Source organism: Oreochromis aureus, linkage group 15 (genome assembly GCF_013358895.1).
Source record: "Oreochromis aureus strain Israel breed Guangdong linkage group 15, ZZ_aureus, whole genome shotgun sequence".
NCBI lineage: Eukaryota > Metazoa > Chordata > Actinopteri > Cichliformes > Cichlidae > Oreochromis > Oreochromis aureus.
The window spans coordinates 5,758,712-5,776,824 of record NC_052956.1 but is presented as its reverse complement, the minus strand read 5'-3'; the positions used below and the strand labels follow the sequence as shown (position 1 = coordinate 5,776,824).

Genomic DNA, 18,113 nt, shown 5'->3' with positions numbered 1-18,113 from the left:
CAGCAGAGTCACAATAGACATCAGCTGTAGTCCAATCTCTAATTGTGGAGGCAGCTTGCGAAAGGTTTTGCTGTCTGCTGTGAAACACTTCGAGATATGACAGTCCACCCCAATTATGTTTCACGATTAATCACAACAATGACAGCTTTTATTTTCTTTCTTTCTTTTTTTTAAATCTCTTGCAGAACATGTGTTGTAGTTTGTCGCTGTTCCGTGACATAAGCGGCTGCTGTCTGAAATAATTGATTTAAATCATGGAGCGTCTAAATGATGGGCAATTCCCCACACTTCTCAGAGGTGGAGCTTTTATAGCCTGCTTCTGCCTCTTAATGATTTGCAAGAGGAAGAAAAAAAACCACACACACACACACATCATCTGTAAGACAAGATTAACCTCGCTACCGTTTTCAGTACTGTGAAAGTAAGATGCATGCAGACGGGCAGGGGTGGACGCTGCTCTGGGGGCTCTCGCTTTGCGCGCACTGCGAAGCGTGTACACTCCTCACCTCATCTCATCATCCGCGTCTCTAAACCTCCCCACACCGGGAATCTCTCCCGCTCTCTCTCTCTTTCTCGCTTACAGAAGCTATTTTAACTTTGCAAAGACGACAGAATTTCAGTGGCCAAATGGCTTATTGAAGAAAGCGACCTTCAAATTTATAGTGGAGAGAAATTACGATACTGTGGCGGGCGGCAGTGGGTTTCTTTTTTTCCCCCTTTTTTCCCGAGCGAAATGATTGGCCATTTCTTCAAATGAGAAAGTCTGAGAAATGTCTTTTTCTGTGGGCGACACCATCAGCATCCGAGCCATAATGTACAGGCGAAAACAAGCCAGTCTTTGCGTCCTTCAAACAATATCTGGATTGACGAGAACTCAGAGGTAAGGAAAAAAAATATAAATCATTAAAGCGTAAAGAACATTCTTCGGTTATTTGTTAAAAACTGCCTTTTAATAGTGCGCGTTTTGATCTGTTTTTAAAGGTGCGAAAACGTGGTTTTTTAAAAATTGTCTACAGTAAACTCTGTGCACCCAGACGGCGCTTTTACGTGAATACACATGTTCATGTTTAAGTTATAAATAGAAATAAGTGGTGAATATGTCGCACTGCAATGTATTCTGTGATGGAGGATGTAGGATGATGCTGATGAAGAACTCTCCACACAGTTTCCACCTGCGATTGCTGGAGCAAAAAAAAAAAAATCCTTTTCCTTGTCTTTGTGTGTTTTTAAGTGAGAAATGCTTTTGGCATGAAGTCATCAAGTCATTCTGTGACCTCCTACTGTAACAGCGCCTTTTGGTTCTTTTGTCCCTCTGCAAATAGACTGGAACACTTGGCCAAAGAATGCACCAGGGTCATTTTTACCTGATAAACATAAACAAAGGGAACCAAAGTGATGATTCTGTGTGCATTCAGGATATTCTGTTGTTGTTGTTATTGTTGTTGTCATGCATGTAGTGAGTTATGGTTGGAGGTACTCTAGTGGGTGTTACACAGTTATAGTTATATCAGAGATTTAGTAGCGAGGGCAAAATAAGGGGGCATACAACAGGAGTGCAAGAGCATGCACTCTAAACCACACGCATACACACTTGCACACTCTGACACACACCCACACACAAAAACTGACATTACTTCAGATGACTTAAACCTAACATCACATTAACATTAAATCAAGTCATTATATGCGTGGTTTTGCTTTTTGCGGCAGGTCCCCAAAATGTGCCTGTGTAAACAGATTTATGGCCCCTCTATGAGTAACACACACACACACACACACAGAGACACAACACACACACAGATAGAGAGACTACCCCCTCCCTCTGATCTACCCCTGGTGCCTTTAATAATTGGGGTAGCACAAGCAAAGTCAGGCCTGATCTCTGCTTTAACTGCTTTAATAGATGGAACTGAGAAAAGTGGTACGTTTCAGCTTCCACCTCATCTTGTTTTTATTGTTTGTTATTTTTTTGTATTTTTTTAAATGAGATGATTCTCATTCTGTTACTGTACATTCATTCATCTATCTATCTGCAGAATAACGAGCATGTTTAGAAATGAGTGCTACAGATTAGAAACAGCCTACATTCTGCTATCACCTGCTAATGGAGATGGTGATCAATAGGCAACAACAAAGGCAACTTAGCCAGAGCCTGCATCTCATAAACAACAAAACACTCCAGCAGAGGCATACACGGCTGCTTTTTGCAACACCCAACCATTGAATTATTCAAACACATGCAACAGAGATGGTGGATTAACATACTGAAGAACACTTTAAATCAACCAACAAAGGTGTGGAAGACAGTAAGCCAGATGATGAGCTCAGGGGCTTCAGAGGAGCCCCGACTTCTCTGTTAAAGGGTACTTGCTAAGGGTTTAATGCTTTATCAGCTCACAGATAGACATGTAGACAGAAGGGACAGCAGTGGCTGCTGACACAGGAATAGGCTTCAGATTAATTTCAAGTGGATTATGACATTTTAAACAGTCTGCTTTGAAGATAATAGTTCATAAAAGGATCAGTCAACATGGCGTTAAGTCAGTTACTTCACTTCGTCATTTTCTGTCTCCTAATCTGTCAGTGGACCTTCACGTGCTGAGGCCGGGAGTAAGGTTCACTGACAAATGTAGCCTATGTTGGTATTTGCATTTTCAGCAATAAGATCTCGTGCATTATCCCGATTTGTGATCATCAATAACTGCCGGGCGCTACCTTATTATGCATATTATATGCCAGCCGCTGCCTCTAAATTAAATTACAGGAAGATGAAGTTGTTGTTGTCGAGTGCAGCGAGCAGATCTCTACATGCGGTGCACAGGAAAAGCTGTGAGAGACGCAGTCTGGATGGAACGGATTGGTAAACGTGGCCGACGGATGAGACACATTGGTATTCAGCTGCTCTTCGCAAAGCCGGCTGAAAATGCCCACGCTCGGCTTCAGGGTCAGAGGTCCAAGGTTGATTGGCAATGGGCTGACATGGGAAAATTGATTGTGCTGACTGGAGTCTAATGGGGTTGGAGCGCACAGACGTATCAGCGCGTCTGACATGTTAGCAGTGCCACAGCCTCATTCTTACCCTCGCACACCTGTATTCTTACAGGTTGTTCTCTAATCTTTTAACCCCTTGTCAGACACCTCTGAGATGTCTTACACGGCAGCACTGCAGCACACAGGCCCCCTCTTGTGCCGTCGCTCTCATGCTGAACTGTTTCCCTTGCAACAACGATTGCTCTGCCTCATTCGCTTTCAGCCGTACCTCCCAGCTCCTTACGACTCCATAACCTCTGCTGCCCGCCAACATGCCCAAATGCACTCGACCGGAGAATCGCACAAAAGTGTGATCTCTCTCTCTCTCTCTCTCTCTCTCTCTCTCTCTCTCTCGCTTTCTCCCACCCATCTTCTCTCTCTGTCTCTTTGCTACTCTCCCTTCCTTTCCAAACACCTCCACCCACTCATACACACGTTTATTTACTCACAGCCGCACACGCACAATACACATCCTCCAACAAACAAATGTGCGCACATAAATAAACACACAAATCTGTCGTTATTTCTTCAGCATTTATCATCACCCATACTGAGTTGTCTTCGGCTTGCACTAAAATACTGTATTCACACTTTAATTTCTGTTTGCAGCCAAAGAACCCTTGCTCTGCACCAGCATTGTGGCAGCAATGTATTTGGAAGTATGACAGCACCAAAAAGATTACTCAGAGCATCCCTAAGTAATGACACGAAAAGTAATCCGCTGTCAGCTCGTAGCTTTGTGCAGAGTGGGAGTTTTTACAGAGGCAAAAGCTGGGAAGTTTATAGGAAATGGTTTTTTGGGCTGTGTGCATCACAGCCCATTGTATCTCGTTCCTCAGCCCACGTCAGAGTGAATTATTTAGTATTTATTTTTGCATTAGCTGTTGCACTGGTGTGTTTGGACACAAAAGAAGCAAAATGTTAATTTATGTATTAGACTCCACCATCTGTCACAAAATCTTGTGTACCTTTTTGGAAGATGAAAATCCCATTTAGCCGTTATCGGAGCAAATTCACTCAGTGACGCAAACTTTGCGTTTTTAACAAAAGAATAGCTGTAGTTTTGAAGTTAGCTGCTAATTGGTTTTGGTAAATACGACAGATATTTTGTCTGTCCAAGCTGATTTTTGGCAATGTTACTTTTAACGGGGAAAAATTATCCCATCTGCCGCTGTCATTGCTGGTCTGATTAAATTTACATTTGCTAAAATTTTAGTTAGAATTGGTTCCAAGCTAATGAACAGCAAATACAATTGTCTTTTTTATGTTACTCTAGCTTTTAATGGACTCTGTTCAATTCTATTTCATTTATAGAGCATCAAATCACAACAACAGTCACCTCAAGCTGCTTCCACCAGGGCATATAGGAAGGAAGGGGCAACTTCCCTAACTTGCCTCCCTCCCCCAATAACTAATGATTAAATGCAGAGTGGTGTATAAACACAGTGAGTGATGAAAGGGGAATGAAGAAGAAATACACAGTGCATCACGGGAAGCCTAACCCTAAAAGTAAAGAGGCTGTTTGTCTCCTGAATCCCAAATTGGGAGCCTGTTCGACAGAAGAGGAGCCTGAAAGCTGAAGGCTCTGCCTCCTACTCTACTTTTAAATATCCTAGAAACCACGGATAAGCCAGCAGTCTGAAAGTGAAGTGTTCTATTGGGGTAATGTGTTCTATGAGGCTAGAAGATAGAGTGCACTCCACCTCATGTGGCAGATTTAGTAAATGTAGTGATGACATAACCCCAATAACCACCTCCCACGACCACCCTGAGTTGTATACCCAACCAGTCACTGGTTGAAGGGTACATCCAATTTCAAAGTTGAATGAGCTGAGGTCTCATTCAACTTTGCCTTGAACTGAGGATACTTACTACTATCACATTGAAACTCTCTGGCTTGGTGGCTGTCCCACATGATTATGGTAATCGCAGCTGTACTTTAGTATTAATGCAGTCGTGATTTATTGATGTTAAAATGCTATTTGTGGCCCCTTTAAGTCTTGATCCTTTGATGTCCTTTGACATTTTGAAAACACTTGGACATGGGGTGTGTTATGTAACACTTATCTTTCACTCCCTGTTGGAACCAATTAATATAAAGCAGTACAAATACTAAAATATAAATTAACTTTGTGTCCACAAAATCTGCATGGATTATTCATTAACCCCACCAGGGACATTACAGCTGATTTTCAGCAACGCTTGTAGCTGGCAGGGCTGCTGGCTGTAGATTTTTGACACTTAAGCGCACATGGGTCAGAGAGCATCCTGCTGCTTAAACAACAGCGTGTAACACACACAACATCAGCATCTAAAGTATTTGGCAGTCCCAGGCCCGGTTCATCTTTTTTTACAAGGTACTCACACTTTTATCTGACGAACTGAAGAAGTATGTGATCCCCAGGGCTATGCACGGACCAAAAGGAGCACTGGCATGGAACAACAATGTCAGCATATTCAGACGCAGGAGGTCCAACAGGGAGGAACTGTGAAAACTTTGCTGGCTGTCCAGTGCTTACAGAGCTTCAGGAAATCTGGGAGCATGGGGCTTGTGTTTTATTCATGGCACAGAAAACATAAAAAGGATAGCTAACAAAAATCCTACATCGAGGTAATTTGAGGAAGCGAAAGAAAGAAAACTGCAACATATAAAGTAAATAAGGGAAGGGGAGACGGGGAATCTGAGAAGGAAGTGATGAACACGCAGCAAATTAAAGAGTGAAACAAAATATAATGAGGGAGCTGTTACAGTACAAAGCATGGATGGAGGAATAAAGAGAAGAAATGTTAACAGAAAGAGTCTTTAGGTGATTCTAAATCAGTTTCCCCTCCAGGAAACTCAGTATGTTGGACTTTTATGGGGGCTTTTGTTCTTTTGTTCTAGAGTTTATTCCAAAACAACTGCCTGTTTTGAGATGAATAATTTGTCAGAAAGAAAAATAAACAGAGCCTAAATATTTTCATAACTTCTCCTGATCATCTCTCGCAAAGTAATGTACTGTGTAAGGGAGGAGTAAATGTATGGCACAGAACACAAAAGCTTACACAGTATGAAGAATTAAACGTTATTCTAATATGATCAACAGAGCTTTACAACCACAATTAATCCACAAAGAAAGTACATGAATCTTCCGTGACATTATTAACCTATGAACTGACAGACTATTATCCTTATCCCATCACCATAATGCCAGTTTGCATTTTGTGTAATCTTGTTGTCTTCAATTGGAAATACATTACCTTCAAGCATTTAGAAATACGCCAGCAAGCCAGATATACATGATTGGGGTCAGGACCCCCCAGAAATAATCTGCTCTTGGCATTTCTATTTTAAACGCAGATTAATCAGACAAGAGTTCAGGGTGCCGACTGGGAGGCAGAAAACTCTGGACTATTTTTGCAGTATGGAAATATCTGGGAGGAGGGAAAAAGTTTGTAATTTGGTTTGGATTGCTTTTTAGGGCTGACTGAGGCCTATAAGTCTGGTGTTAAGTATTTGGTCCATCCTCTGAAGCTCACACTTTTCTTAGCATTGCACTGCATGATTGGCATCAATATTATACATGTTTATAACACTAATAATCAATGTTGGCTTCAGTATTGCAAGCCTGTAGCTATTTAAGGCTGCACATCTGCAGTATACATTCATGGCAGAATCCCAGATTATTAAACAGATATAACAACTATATTTATATACATGCTGCCCGCTCCTAAAATATAGTTATATGGAAGCCAGTTACAAATGTAATTTATGTCTGGATATAAACTTATGAAAAACTGTTTATTAAAGTATAATATTTAAGAATGTTAAATTCAAAACCCACTTCAAATCTGCAAGTTTATACACAATCAAAATAAGAATGATTTTAAAATCTGCATTTACATGTATCCAACTTGAAGTCTGCTCAAACACCAGGTAACTCCTTTTAACACGGGATCATTATTTGCTCCCTTACTAATGAGGCCATTTAAGTCTTTGGGAACTTTCTGCATGTTCCCTTATTTGTCAAAGGGTCTCTACAGTGAATGTATCCACATGTTTGATTTGGCACAGATTTTACACCATATTTTCTCGGGGAGGGGGTAGTGACCCCCAGAAGTAGTAATTTGTGTGTTGGAGTGTAAGATGAATGTGTGAACCACTATTAGGGATCATCACAATACAGTTACAGAATACTAGCCAATCATTTTTATTGCTCTACCCGCTGTGTTATGTCCATCGTCAACCTATTTTATTTATCGTACATTCCATAATCAATTTCATAGCTGATGTGTAACTGATTTTAGTATAATGAGTCATAAATTTATACAAACATGGGAGCCTTCTGAGCTTTATATGGGTGGGAGGCCTCAGCTTATCAGGATCAGACCGTGACAGTAATGACACCCCAATGATCTCTATAAACAATGTAGTGATAAAAATCAAATTAGGTGGACAGAGAACACATGGACACTGATGGTGGAGGTTGATATTTTTAGTAGATGGAAATTTCTATGATGTACTGCTGTTAATACTCCAGTGTGTGTGTGTGTGTGTGTGTGTGTGTGTGTGTGTGTGTGTGTGTGTGTTCATGTTACTTTATGTGTCTAGAGCAAGGAAGCAAATTAAACTTAATTGAGTCGTCTGCAGGGTGCACCTCTTGACAAGCAGGATGTTGTAAAATTTGTTTCTGCTGAGGAAACGACAGCTAAACTTTGATCTGATGTGAGCGAGGTTTGGGTAAACTGTTACCTGCCGGTACATGTCAAATAAAATTCTCCTTCCAAGTTTTCCACTGACTCTAAAAACGCTCCCCCTCTCTATTGCTGTTTCTTTTTCCTCTAGGTCTCAGAGTGCTTAATGCCATTAACTCCTTCACTGACATAAACCAGTCACAGAGGAGCCTCTTTCACATCACTCTTTCGTCTCCCTGCTGTCACCGAGAAGCTCCTTCCACTTTTTTACCCCTGCTGATTATGGAGAATCTCAGTGAACTCCAAAATCCATTGCTGGACAAAAACAGTAAACACATGATCAATGGTTACGGAGGAGAATTCCCCAACAATCATTACCAGGAAAACATTATAAACTACTTTGCTGGAGGAGGAGGTGGAGGTGGAGGAGGTGAGGGTGGAGGAGGAGGAAAAGTGAGTAATGGCAATGCAGTGAGCGGAAGTTACAATACCAACGGGAAGGTGAAATCCCAGCAGTTTTTGGATGCCACCTCGCTACATCTGGCAGTAGAAGCCTTCTATAGACCCAATTTCATCCTGTACAAGGAGGACAGTGGCAGCATTAAGGCTAAGGAATACAGAAATGAGTGCTGTGAGACCACCTTCACAGAGAAAAAGGCAAAGGAGGTGTCCAACACAACCGGGGCAGACACGCCCAGCACGGAAGATCCTCAGACGAAGCTGCTGGAGGACGGCGAACACATCAAGATCCAAACAGTTTCCTATGAGGTGGAGGAGGAAGAGTATGTGGAATATGAGGTAAGGGCAAAAAATGCATTCAGCATGGAAAGACAATGCATGATAGAAAGCTTGCATTATTTTAGATACTTTTTTTAATATGCTCTGTTCTTAACAAAAAGCACGTAGGAATAAAGCTAAAATAGAAAAATCCAAAAGTAATAAAAAAATGAACTTAGATTTGTTTAGCGCCTTTCAAGAAACCCAAGGATGCTTTACAAAAGTATATAAGTAAACAAAAAGGCTAGAGGGTGAAGGCTTTGTTGAAGAGATTATTTTTGAGAGGTTTCTTAAGAGTTCAGTGTGGGGTGTTTCAAAGTTCAGATTAGAGAGAGTTCCAGAGGATGGGGGCTGCCACACTGACGGCTATGTCCCCAGAGGTGTGGAGGGTGGTGCGAGGGACAGAAGTAGGCCCATGGCATTAGAGACTGTTTGTTTGGGTGCAGCAGGTCAGATAGGTACCGAAGGACCAGAATGTTGAAGGATTTGTAAGTGAATTGTACCGAATAGTACCATATATATAATATTTTAATATACATATAAATTTCAGTTCAGTCATTCATAGACGCATGTGCAGTTGTTCTGTTTCGTAGGAAAAGCCCAAAGCAGGCAGCTAATGTAGGCATGCATGTGTTTCTGTTAATTGACAGCAAGCTTGCTTGTATTCCTGTGGTAGATCTACATTTATATCATCACACCAAAGGATTGAGCTTAGCTCCTGGATCAGTCTGCCATTTTTACTAAACACAAATCCATTTGATCCACTGACCTTGGCCTCAATTCCCAACTCCTGTAAAATTCATCGTTAGATAATAATAAATCACCCATGTCTGCCTCACACAGGAATATTAGATACCACAGCTTTAGCCACAGTATTTTCACTCTCAATCGGCATGACCAATAGCACAAAGCACTCCAAAGGATTTAGGGGATTGGACTGGTGGAATAGGGTGTTAAGAGTCGACCAGTGTCCTGCAACGCTTAATGGACTGGCTGCCACACACCTGAGTCCACTAGAATGAACCTGGATTGCAGTGATAAACATGCAGCTGCAGAAATGCTACGTGAAATGGGTATATATAGCTCATAGGATAAGAAATAGAACCTGGGGGAGGGAGGAATGCAAATGATTAACTGAAATTTCCTCAGCTCATTCTGCCAGGATGAGCTGAGCAAAAATTTGATGTGCAAATGCCAAGAGCAAATAACCTCCAGATTTTCTGATGTGAAGGTTTATTCCATTGTAGTTGTAGATTTGCACACAAAAAAAAGAGCGAATACATGAGCTACAATTCCTACTGAATTCACACAAATTCTCTATTCATAGACTTCTAGAGGTTCCTTTTAACCCACTCAAAGGTTAAGCGTACACATTACCATATAGTTCATATTTTTCCACACACTTCCTGTTTAAGAATGAACAAGTGCTTAAAAAAGCATCAACGGGCCCCACAGCCAGATTTGAGATGTAAAAGAGGCAAATACACAGTGGGACTCATTATGTAGCCTCCCAACAGGAGATCATTGACACCACAAAGTGTGTGGTGTCTCTACCACCAGGCCCACACTCTGACACAATGTGCAGAAGGAAGACTAGAAAGCCCCTACGCTGACATGCAAACACTCGTCTGTATCTAACATTTGAAACTGCCATACAGGATGTATTAACTAGCAAACAGCTACCAATCAATAGCATATTGAGTTGTTCTCTCATGCAAAAAAAAATACACATTACAGAATGCACAGAATGCAAGTTACTAGTTTTTGTATTCTTCACTGCCTTTGCTAGCACTCTGTTATAGTTTTTATGTATTACGATTTCAAACAGTAACCTGAAAGTCACAGCAGGACTGTGGCCATAGACAATAAAAAACAATGGATTTAGCTTATGGGTTGTAAAAATAAATCCAATATCAAAGTGCCTTATAATTTAATTCTGTCTAAAGGCCTCAAAATAGGAATGGGTCTATGGAAAGTGTATGGAAAACTGCTTTTTGACTTGACCTTTATATAAACACTCTCTCACTAAATTTCTTACTTACTTTATTGGCTTAGTCACCATTTTGGGTCACACTGAATTAAAAGAATTGAGTCTCGGCCTTACTGTGTTTCAAACTGGATGACTATCTGTGGTAGGAAATTGTATGCTTATTGGCTAACAACTTGCCAGTATCAAGTTGTTAGCTCGTGAGCATGCAGTTTTCAGTCAGACCAGGGCCTCCTCGTCATGTAATTTATTTTCATTGTTTCCAACCAAGATGATGATGGCAGAAAGTCCCATATTAAGGCTTCAAAACCGATGGGTAATATCACAGCAGCTATACCCAGCTTTTATACGGTCTATGATTTTGAGTCCCATATAACAACCCATATAAATCCCATATAAAAGGTTGTTCTTTAGAGATCGTAGCAGAAACCCAACAGGGTGCCTTTAATGACCCACCTGAAACTGAATATCCTAAATGTGAAGAGGTTCTAGATTATTTTCTGTAGCACATGTGGACTTTTAAGGCATATTGTCTAATATTAAAAATACAGTTTGCCTAATGTAACACAATTTTATTTGTTTAAAACATAACATGGGTGCCAATTTGTGTGACACTCTGCATGCGCTACCATATATTACCATCCTTTGTTTTAGGCACTAAGTGTTACATAACCAATGCTGAACTGATCCAAAATCCAGCCTCTTTTCCTTTCACAATGTAATTACAAAGAAGAAGAAGAAGAAGAAGAAGAAGAAGAAGAAGAAGAAGAATTGTTTACTTTGGGATGTGACAGAAAATTGTACCTTTTTGTAGGCAATTTTCTGGTAACAATTTAATCTGCCTATAGTTTGTAGCTTTTACTGCTGTTTTGAAGAATTTATAAATCTGATTGAGGAAAAATGAGGGTTGGACTATAGTAATAGCGGTCTTTTTTTTAAATTTAAATTATGGCTTCAGTAGAGCTGGGCGATAAAACGATAACGATATTTATTGCGAAATAACTTTTTCTCGATAGGAAAATTAAACTATTGCGATAGGCCTCATCTCTCTTGTCCTCTTAAAAAAAACAAAAAAGAACAGCCAATCCAAATTAAGTAGCGCAGAGCCGAACCAATCACAGCCGCAGCGTCACGTCACGTGACTTGTTACGTACAGCACAAGTGCCAAGGCGCACATGTGTATTTGTTTTTGCAGCCGGGCTGCCCGGGTAATGAAGGAAATGAGTTTGCCGACTAGAGAAAAATCAACTGAGAGCGTGAGCGAAGGTTACCGAAGAAAAAACAGATGATGGTTCCAATGCCGGAGAGCTTGTCGAACGGAAGGGCCACAGAAGTTCCGTAGTGTGAAAGTATTTCGGCTATTTCAAGTCTGACAAAAAACAGAGTAGCGCGCACTGTAAATTGTGCCGAAAGCAAGTCTGGAAATACAATAAAGCGGTGCATGCTCAATCTCTGACTGAAAGCGCTAATTCGTCATTCGGCTTTTGTCAGACTAAAGTAACTGTTAAAACTGTTTGAAAAGCTAAGCTATACAACAAGGAGAGATTGAGAATTTCCTTTTAGTTCTCAGTTTATTTGATATTGACAAAAGTTAGTCAATTTTGTCTGTTCTTCTGTAAAACGACCTAAGATTTATTTTTAGAATTAATATTTTGTTTCTAAGTGGAATTGACAATTTAGTGGTCTGTTTTGTTTGTTCTGTTTTGAAACTTAAACGCTTTAGCGGCTGCCTTTTGTGTAGTTTGCAATATTTGCCTTTATTTATCTGAAACTGAAGTCTCATGTTCCTTAAGTACATCTACCCTGTTGAACTTATTATGGGAAATAAATATTTTAATTAAAACAAGCTGCTAATTATTTCACATTTTACTTGTGAGCAACGGCACATTTAAATCTTACAAATATAGTTATTTGGCTTATGTCGTGATATATATCGTTATCGCCTGAAATGAAAAAAACATATCGTGATATGAAAAAATCTTATATCGCCCAGCTCTAGGCTTCAGTATGACAGTTGATAGGAATGTGTCCCAAAATGCATATTGTAAAATGTATTATATACAAGATTTTTTTTTAAATTTACTGTAGATGCACAGTATTAAATATTGTAAACACCTAAATCTTGATGCAACACACAACTTTGTTTCCTACAGGAATTTAAACTGCTGTTCCTTTTTTTTTTTTTGCTTACTCCACATTGACTTTTTGAAGTTTTTAATCCTTTTATCTAGTTTGCTTCTCTTTATTTGCAGCTCCTCCTTAGTGAGTTGTATTGATTTAATAAAGGGATCAGTAAGGTGTAATGGTTTTTGCCCGACTCAGCTCAATAGAGCAATGAGAAAAGAGTTTTTCTCTATGGTTTCTTTCTTTCTTTCTTTCTTTCTTTCTTTCTTTCTTTCTTTCTTTCTTTCTTTCTTTCTTTCTTTCTTTCTTTCTTTTTTGAACCATTTGTATTGCTTAACCAAAACTACTTCTTTTGCGATGTCTAATCCATAATCATCATTATTCCTGTGACCAGGAATGATACCACCAGTATAAAGAGCATATTATCTGTAAAGTTTCTGAATTACTAAAACTAATAACTAGAAAGCTAATCAACCAAACTCAGAAACAAAACAATTTGCAGGCTTATAGAACAGCAAACATTGCAGTGCAGTGCTTCCGATTACATAATGTGATCTATGTCTGCTTGAAGCATGATGCTGGTGATTGGAGTTATGGTATTTTTATCAGCTTGGTTAAGATTTGGACAAAAGCCTTTTTAGTGGTGCACTGTACCTTAATACTACTGTATGTGCCAGTTTTATATAAAGACAGAAATACGAATGCAGATTCTTTAGATCAGTTTTATAAAGCCCATTCGCTTAGAATCGCTTATAAACAGAGCTTTGCAGCGTTTCAGGCAGGCAGTGTTAGCATTAGTCACAAACCCCATTCCTGGCCAGTTGGGCCCATCCAAAAACATGCTTTATAAATCAGGCAGTCTTCATTTACACAAAAAGCTGTTGGGGTCATAATTTGTGTCATTCTCTCTGCTGCCATTTTAATATCACCACCTGTCGTTTCTCTTCATTTCTCTTAATTGGATGCCATTTTGAAAAGGCTGTCAACCTGATCCGCCCAATCCCAAAAGAACTAATATAGCAGCTGATATCCTCATAGATCTTCTCACCTTTTTGGCATCATTTAAATCCGTATGAATTTTATCTGGACCACTAGTCGTTTCCTTCACTTCCCATTTCAATCAAATGAGTTGAGATTTGCTCTTATTGGACTTTTTTTAATTAACCAATATAAAATGGTCCAATTTGGCAGTCCAGCTATGGGTTATTCTTAACAATTAGAAACTTACTTGTTCACTGTCTTCTAATAATCATAATGGGTCTAAAAAAAAAAAAAAAAAAAACTATATAAAGAAAGTCAAAGTTCCGGGTCTGAAAATTGAAGCTGATGTGAAAGTGTAATAAACCAGCTTTTTGATTCCTATTGTAACAGACTACAAAAGAGTAACCATATGAGTTAATGGTCATTTTCAATTGAGTACGACTACCATGTGTATGTTCTGCTAAGGTTCTACCTTAGAACCATAACTCACTCATGATGTGAAATTTCAAGAAATGTGATGATGTGATGTTACTGTGGCTATATCCTTTTCTTAATACACAGTGTTCATAAGGTTTGAAGTATGTAGAATCACAAAATACATTTTAAGAGTCTAAATTTTGATATAATTTTTAATCATATAATCCGTATCTTCATTGTGTATCGATACATCACTCATGCTAAATAGATTTATCCCTTAATTGAGTGATAAACTCATTAATAGGATTCTCTTACATTCCCCATAGTAAACCCCAGATTGTCATGAAAGGTATTTGCCTTACCCATTACATTACACAGCCAGCTGTCTTTGCCCGCATTGCCCTTATTAAAAGCCTGGTGCCATCACATGTTAAAAACGTCTGGCACCGCTTATAGTATTAAATGCCTGGCACCAATTACAATGGAATTTAAAATGGCAGGTGGCATTAATACTGTAGTTTCATTCCGCTTGTTCTCTGCTTACCACATTGCCCCTACATTGGTAGCAGTTTGGCAGCTTTGGTTAATTCACTTTGTGTTCCTGACCTCATGTTGTTGTGATGCACAGTAATGCAGACAGGGAGCATTGTTTTTTCAGCGTTGTTTTTGATGGTTTGCAAACAATTTCATGGTCCATTACCACAATCACCTGAACTGGATTTGGCGTAGAATGGGTTTTGTCATAACAACTATATATCTGTATTAAATTTGGTCTTTTCCAAAATGTATATAGCCCTCCACCCCACATTCCCGAAATGTAGTTCTCTCTTCAATGTGAGTGTTGAGTGGTTAAGGATGACTTGTGTTGTGAAGTCACACAAGTCATGACGAACTGAACCTCAGGTTGTTTATATATCTTCAGTTCAGCTTCTGTACACTTAAGTGAATATTGCTGCTGATGGATGCTTGCATGAATTCAAACAGTGCACTTTCCACCATAGCTAACTTAACTCTCATATTCCCTCTGTCAGTGTGTAGCGCGATGTTCCTCTTCACTGTTTGGGTGGTTTATGGTCTGAGCAGGATCCCAAATTTAAAAAAAAAATGTCATCATGTTAGATCAGATATATTGCCTACCTTAAGTGGTAGTTCAGTCACAAGATGTTAGTCACAAGCTCCTTTCTATCCAACCATTTAAGGCTCGAAGCTGTCTCACCCAATTAACACGCTTTAAACCTGAGGTGGCATTCATACTACCTGAGCTGTGCTCACCAAATTGTTCTTATATTGTCCCAGTTCAGATCTGCAAGTCCCCGAATTCCTTAGTCTTTTCTTGCAATAACAAAAGTTTCTTTGTTCATAATACATACATTTAACTGTGTAAGTCTCCTATAGTCCCAGGGACAGTCCGTGCCATGCCTTCTCAGATTGTTCCAGAGAAAAACTCAAAGTCATAGCCAAATTCAAATGTGTGCTGTAGTAAATCTGTCTCCTGCCTGACTTCTCAGTCCTTGTCGAACTGAGTGCACATGCCAGAGCTTCATTTCCACTCCATCAGTTATCCACTGGATATAGAAACGCCCTAAAACATTCAATTAATACTTGTGCCTGCTTCACCTCTCATTAAACCTGTCAGTGAGAAGAGGTACAGTTTAACTAATTGTATGTCACTGCTAAGATTCTACAACAGCAGAATGGCTGTCTTTATACACTACCGCTACACAGCTGTGGTTACTTATAAGGCTTCTACCGCAAATGCATCACATTACTCCAGCAGTATTTGAATCTTGATTATTAAACACAGAAGGGTAATGAAAGAGTTTTTTGTACCTCTCATATTGAAACAAATCCCTCAGAATACAGTTCATTAAAATGAATAAAATACAAATAAATATTATTAGGGTTTAAATCGGAAGAAGTTCATCGCTCAACAAAAGCAGAATTAAGTGAGCCTTGAGTTGAGGAATAATTAAAAGTCTAAATCAGTGTTTTCCCAAACTTTTGGAGCCACGGCATATATTTCATATCAGAAAAATCACGCGGCACACCACCAAACAAAAATTTCACAAAAAGCATATTGATCATTTTTCCCCGCGCCCCAGGTATAGCGGGATTGGATCGGTTTGTCCGTAGTATACATTTTTTGCTTTCTTCTGACCACTACTCATGCTAGGGCCTTCATCTGGGTCAGAATTTTCTCCAGGACATGTCTTCCTTTAATTTTTAATTCCCAATATACTATATATCATGAAATCTATTAGGGCTATGCAAATACATATATAATTTCATAAATTATAATATGCATAGGATGGCTCCACTCAATTTGGTTGGATTCCTTTATTGGACTTTTCAAGATTACATTACTGAGAAAATCTTTTAATCAGGTTTCAGGTTTTAATCAGGTTTACCCCCTTTTTTTTTAACTTAATGAATGAACAGCTTAGCCAGTACAGCATGCTCATGTTAATTTTCCTTTATTTTGCTGATTATGTGTGTATATGTGTGTGTTTAAATTACAAAAAAGAAAGATAAAAAGAGAGAACTACTGCAGTGGAAAGAAGTATTTTATTTTTAAAAGGGTGGGCCTGAAAGGAGTTATTATATAAAGCACAAACTCTCCAATTATCAAAGTGCATGAGTAAATTACAGATAGCCTCTGAGGAGAATCAGTAAAGTAGAATAGCAATTTCTTCAAGTATGAAATTAGAAGTAAAGCAGCTCTTAATGATATTACTGGAGAAACTGAAATCTCAGTATGATTCAAAGTACCATTTGTCTTTTTTAAACACTTTTAGAGCTCAGTAACATCTCAAGTGTAAAAAAAAACCCCAATAATTTATTCAAAACACTAAAACATCAAATGATTAACTTTTGTTTACTAACACTTACATTCCTTTTTACAAAACGCATCCTCTGTCCAAAAGCCCCTTTTAAGTCTTACATCTCCCATTAAAGTACTTTATTAGTTTTTCCCCCTTATTAGTTTTATTTTATTTTGAGTGAAATATTGAAAAGCAGAGCAGTTTGTAAGCAGAACATTTGCTGAATAGAAGCAGCATAATGGCATGCACCAGAATTATTGAATCGGTCCCAGCTGCAAGGTCACAGTTCTGCGTTGTGACCTCCATGTAGAACATGAAAGGTGAGAGTTTTGCCTTTAGAAAACACTTTACGTGTTCGAGGTGTCTGTGCCAGACAACTGAGGCAACCTCACCTGCCTCCTCTTATCAGCGTCAACCACAGGACGTCTACCAAATGAAGCCCTCTTTCTCTGCCTCGCTCCTGGTCTCACTTTTGTGAGGTGGGAACATACAGTCAGCTCGGTTTGAAAGAGCTCCTGTGTTTTAGGCATGGATTTTTTCAAAATTATGCAAAAGGTATGCCTGCTCAGATCCCAGCTGTAGTCACTAATCTTGAATCCCAATAAAGTATGTCACACGAGAGGTAAACTATTTATTTATTTATTCTTTTTTAATTTTTGCTGTTAGACAATTTCATTATCATGTCACAGTGACTGATACAGGCCGTCAAGATGCCAGTGCTCATATTACAACAGTTGGCAAGTTACTGCTCTGCTTTATTATTTAGTTGTGTGACAATATAATCAAGAAGATATCAGTTAAAGGTGACGGCTCTGGTGTGCAGAGTCTGAGTAGGGAGACAGTGTAACTGATGGTTTTCTAACTGAAACCAAAAAAAAGAGGGAAGAAAATGCATTTAGAGCATTTTTTCACTACAAGTCAGGGTTGAGAGAGAATCCTCTGCAAAAAAATAAATAAATACATTTGAGTGGGAGGTGCAACCTTTGAATTTGGTGGTGAAAGATGTTTTTTCAGGTAAGCTCGACACAGGGGCAGGTAGAGACCTGGTGGATAAGTCTTGAAGAGAGTGCATCAATCAAATAAGTACTTGCAGGAAGCATGATGTGGCAGGACAAAACACACCAAGGCCACGGTACTACCTGAAATCACTCATCCCGTGATAGTGGTGGTGGTAGTATCAAATTGAGAAGACGGGTGGAGTTAATGAACCAGCAGAAACTGATTTGCCTTGATCATAACCAGTTCCCATTACTTACCATTTCACACATCAGTATCTGGGTTTTTAGATGGCAAATTCTTCA

The 18,113-nt window shown here is 39.2% G+C and overlaps 1 protein-coding gene across 1 annotated transcript in view; it reads left to right on the top strand.

Moving 5' to 3' along the window:
- Positions 1–457: 457 nt before the first annotated feature.
- The window catches only part of syndig1l (synapse differentiation inducing 1-like), a 47,077-nt gene continuing 29,421 nt past the window's right edge, over positions 458–18,113 (top strand). Inside the window, exons 1-2 of the mRNA XM_031755089.2 lie at positions 458–880; positions 7,856–8,502. Coding sequence (XP_031610949.1) covers positions 7,987–8,502 — 516 coding nt within the window. The 5' untranslated portion in view covers positions 458–880; positions 7,856–7,986. The remainder of the gene's footprint in view (positions 881–7,855; positions 8,503–18,113) is intronic.